General features: G+C 50.5%; 1 protein-coding gene across 1 annotated transcript; it reads left to right on the top strand.

Moving 5' to 3' along the window:
• The first annotated feature begins 810 nt into the window (after positions 1–810).
• LOC107099070 (early growth response protein 4-like) lies at positions 811–3,388 on the top strand. The gene is made up of 2 exons (XM_015397039.1): positions 811–1,559; positions 1,666–3,388. Exons 1-2 carry the CDS (start codon positions 1,433–1,435, stop codon positions 2,724–2,726), a joined length of 1,188 nt encoding a protein of 395 aa, XP_015252525.1. The 5' UTR covers positions 811–1,432; the 3' UTR covers positions 2,727–3,388.
• Positions 3,389–4,277: the final 889 nt, after the last annotated feature.

Genomic DNA, 4,277 nt, shown 5'->3' with positions numbered 1-4,277 from the left:
CACATAAACCCCCAATAAACTTCTGAAAAAGTTCAAGGAGAATGAATACTTTATGAGGCGCCATAGATCGGCTAAAATTTAATGTGAAAGTGAGAGTTGATGTATTTATGCATCTTCTGTGAGCAGACCTGGAGTCTGAAACATCCCAGAGGTCTCCAGGGAGGCCGGGGCTACCCTCTGAGAGGAGGAGAGGAGCTCAGGCCAGAGATGATGCTGCTATGCATTCATGGATTTAATGGAGGTGGTTCTGGGATCTGATCCAGATTCATCCTGGACGATTACTGCTTTAGCACAGGAGGTGGTTCTGGGATCTGATCCAGATTCATCCTGGACGATTACTGCTTTAGCACATCTGACCAGGATTAAATCCCTGGAGGATTTGATTATTTTCATAGATTAATGGATATTAGGTGATGCACATTCTTTAGCAGTCGTTGGATTTTAAAGTAAGTGTTATTGAGATAAAAAAGTGTTTTCTTTTTTCAGTTTTGCAGAGAAACATTGAGCTCCAGTTTGTTTTCATGCATCCTTCAAACATGCAGCGCCTCTGCGTTACATAACAGCTCTGCTGCCTTTTATGGTTTATACTGAAAACAGCCGAATGAAGCCCAAAATAATGTTCCTGATGCTCCGACTCTTCATCCAGATCCGGTCCGGATCAGTGTCTGTCCCCACACATCCGCCCGGTTTGATGATTCAGGTTAAAACCAGTAGATCCAGCACCTTTTTTTATGTAACTGGCCTGAATCCTCCATCTGTCTCCATGGTGACAACTTCCCAGCAGCTGCATGTGGCTGTGCAGGAATGTCACATGTGGCTCAGTAATGTGTGATAATGTGTGTCTGCAGTGCTGCAGCAGAAGGCTGAGGATGAGCCTCATATTTGATCCTGTTTTTATCTCTTCTTTATCACTTTTATCTCCAAATGCATGAAAACCATCAACCTGCAGACCCCAAACACCTTGACCAGAGCTGCAGACTGATTTTAAGTTTGTGGTTTCCCCTGAAATGCGTCAAAAAGCCAGAGATTTCCTGTGTTTTCTGTCCTCTCTCATCCCTCCATCCCTTGTTGTGTAACCTCTCTCTGCCTCTCGCTGCCGCAGTGAAGGAAACCCCCTCTCTCCGCTCCTGTGCGTCGCTCTGCCGCCTGTCCTTTTAAGGCATGGGGGATACCCGTCGTCACAGCCGGAAGCGGTCCATATTTGGGCAGCTACGAAGGGGCACGGCGGGGGGAATCCCTCGCGCCGGTGTGGACCAATAACGGCAGGCCGGGAGTTACCTTGGAGACGGAGAGTATAAAAGGCGGCAGCGCGCGGAGAGAGCTCAGCATCCTCAGCATCTCTGCCTGGAAGCAGCATCAGCTCACGGATTATCACTGACATTTTAAAAAGGGGGAAATCCCGAACTGAAGCGTTTCTATCTGATCTATAAGGATGCTTCTGGAAAGGGACGACAGCTTCATGTCTGAGTTTGAGGACGCCTGCAGCGCCTGGGTGGACAGCGTGGGTTCAAGCCCCAGTGAAGGGGGGGACTCTGATGTGGGATCACCGTTCAGCCAAGGTGAGTGTCTCCATCACCCCCCATGCATCCTGCACCTGCATCCTCCCTGTATCTCTATAGGCTGCCATTATGCTATAATAACCCCCCCTTCCTTTTTTCTCTATAGTTTTCTCTCCTGGAACTGACGCCTCAGACTCTGACTTCTTCTCCGATTTGAGTGACTGCTCTTCGGACACCCTCTCTCCATCCCTCGGCTACACCGGGAGCTTCTTCGCTGAGCCGGAGCCTGCGGCTGCGGGGCTGAGCAGCACCGCAGACGCCATCCTGAACATGATCACTGAGATCGTGGGGATTTGCACTGAGATGGAGCAGCAGCAGCAGCAGCAGCAGCAGCCCGCCCCCGACTTCAGCCTCCCTCCTCCGGCTGCAGAGCAGCTGCCTGCATCCGCAGCTTCAGCACCAGTGGTGATCAAATCAGAGTTTGGGAGCTCCAGCTGCAGCAGCGGCTGCTCTCAGACCTCCACGCCCGGGAGTGACGCTCTGCTCCTGCCTGCTGCAGACTCTCTCCTCCCGCTCATTGCTCTGGAGCAACAGATGGATGTGGCTGATTTCATCGAGTCTCTGCTGAGCTCCGAGGCCGGGCAGAGCGAACTGAAGCCCGGCTGTGAAGTGAAGCAGGAGCCGCTGGAGCTGGAGGACTGGCTGAAGGGTTTACCGGTTCCAGTAACCGGCGGGGACTCCGGTAACTACGTCATCAGCAGCGCCCCTTCCACCCTGGACGCGCACCTGCTTTCCTCCCTCCTGCAGGGCGCGTTCCCGCTGGTTAACATCAGCGGCGCGCAGGCGGCGGGGGCGCCCAAGCAGCCGCGGTCGGGGCGCAGGGCGCACGCGCGGGGCGGCGTCAAACCCAAGCCGTTCCCGTGCTCCGTGCAGGGCTGCGAGCGCCGCTTCTCGCGCTCCGACGAGCTCAACAGGCACGTGCGCATCCACACGGGCCAGAAGCCCTTCCAGTGCACCATCTGCGCGCGCAGCTTCAGCCGCAGCGACCACCTGACCACGCACACGCGCACGCACACCGGGGAGAAGCCCTTCTCCTGCGACGTGTGCGGCAAGAGGTTCGCGCGCAGCGACGAGAGGAAGAGGCACGGGCGCGTGCACGTGAAGCAGCAGCTGCGCGCCCAGATGATGGCCGCCTACTCTCTGGCCCTGAACGCGCCTGGCGTCTAAAACAAACGAACATTTGGAGGTGTTTTTTTGGAAGTTTTTTCGGATTTCAACCGAGAACCGGACAGACGTGACGTCATACCGGTGTACAGGTGCTGTTGCAGTGCCCTGAGGGTTCAGGTGCGGACCGAGCCAGCAGCTGAGCGGGCCTCTGTGACCCTGTGACCCCGCAGCCTGGAGGAAGGCCTCTGCTGTAAAATAAAACCAACTTTTTCTGCATGAAGCCGTAAAGAGACTCTGTGAATGTCGACGTCAGAATGTCGTGCTCCTGTTGTTGATATTTTTCTGTAAACAGCTTTCTATATTTGAAGAGTCTCATGTTTGCAACACATCTCTATTTTTCTAGATGGACTGTCTACCTCTCAGTGTCACTGTTTTACAATCAGAGTGTGTATATTTTAGAGAAGAATCCAGATGTTTCTCTGGCCAGGTTAACGTGAAACACGATGTCACTTTTTTTTCTATGAAATGACTGGAGGTGCTCCAGGTGCGTGCAGGTTGAAGCTGCACCGATGCTTTGTGGGATATGTTGTCCTGTGGTCTGTGGTGTGACATCTGAAACACACCAGCTCAGTGAGAGCTGAGCTCCGAGTAGCACACATGGCTGTGCAAGTTTACTGTTCCCTCATTCTGCATGGAGGCTGTTGTTGCTGTTAATAAACAAACCAAACAACAGATCGACTGAGTCTGGCTGCTTTCCTCTGACTTTCAAACACACAGATAAAGCGTCTCATCAGAAACACACAAAAGATACTAAATCTCAACATTAGTGTCACATTTTCCACATCTGCGCCAAAATCTCTCCATATCAATCTTATTTTGGTTCAATTTTTCTGACCACTTTAAGGTCAGATAACTCCAGCACCTGTAAAATCAATTAAACGCTTGAAAGGTACCTGTCTGACAACACGAAGTAGGCTAATAGATAATTCCAGCACAATTCCAGTCGTATTAGGGGCAATAATAAGAACATTTATGGGACAAAGTGAAACATCTTTGAAAACACAACATCACACAGTGCTGCATCTGGACCTGGAAGACTATATATATCTGAAGCATCTGTAGTATCAGTAGCAGGGGGGGATTTACCATTAGGCAATTCTAGGTGTCTAGGGCACCAAGTTCCGGGGGGGCCCATAAAACTGTTTACATGTATGGTTAATATAACTATTTAAATTTTTTTGATAAAAATTCTTTCACAATGTGGTGCACATTCCCCTTCAGCGTCCACCATATTGGATCAGTCCATTTGCTGCACATGTTTAGAAAGGTCCAAACAGACAGCAGCAAACCATTTGAAAACAAACTGTACGAAAAGCATTGTTGCCAACTTAGCGCTATATTTATTTGTATCAGACCTCTATAGAACTTTTATGTGAAAATGCCAAATCTAGCGACTTTTTTCTGCTACTGGAGACTTTGGAGACAACATCTAAAAGCAGCAAACTCTGCTCTCCAGAGCGAGTAGATTGGTAACCCCGCCTCCTGCTCTCCTCTAGCTTGTCTGCTGTCATGATTCATGCAGCTATTATTTCATCCAAATGAAAAATGGAG

This window comes from Cyprinodon variegatus, unplaced genomic scaffold (assembly GCF_000732505.1).
Source record: "Cyprinodon variegatus isolate N-32 unplaced genomic scaffold, C_variegatus-1.0 Scaffold835, whole genome shotgun sequence".
NCBI lineage: Eukaryota > Metazoa > Chordata > Actinopteri > Cyprinodontiformes > Cyprinodontidae > Cyprinodon > Cyprinodon variegatus.
The sequence above is the reverse complement of the archived record's forward strand: the minus strand, read 5'-3'. Positions and strand labels throughout refer to the sequence as shown.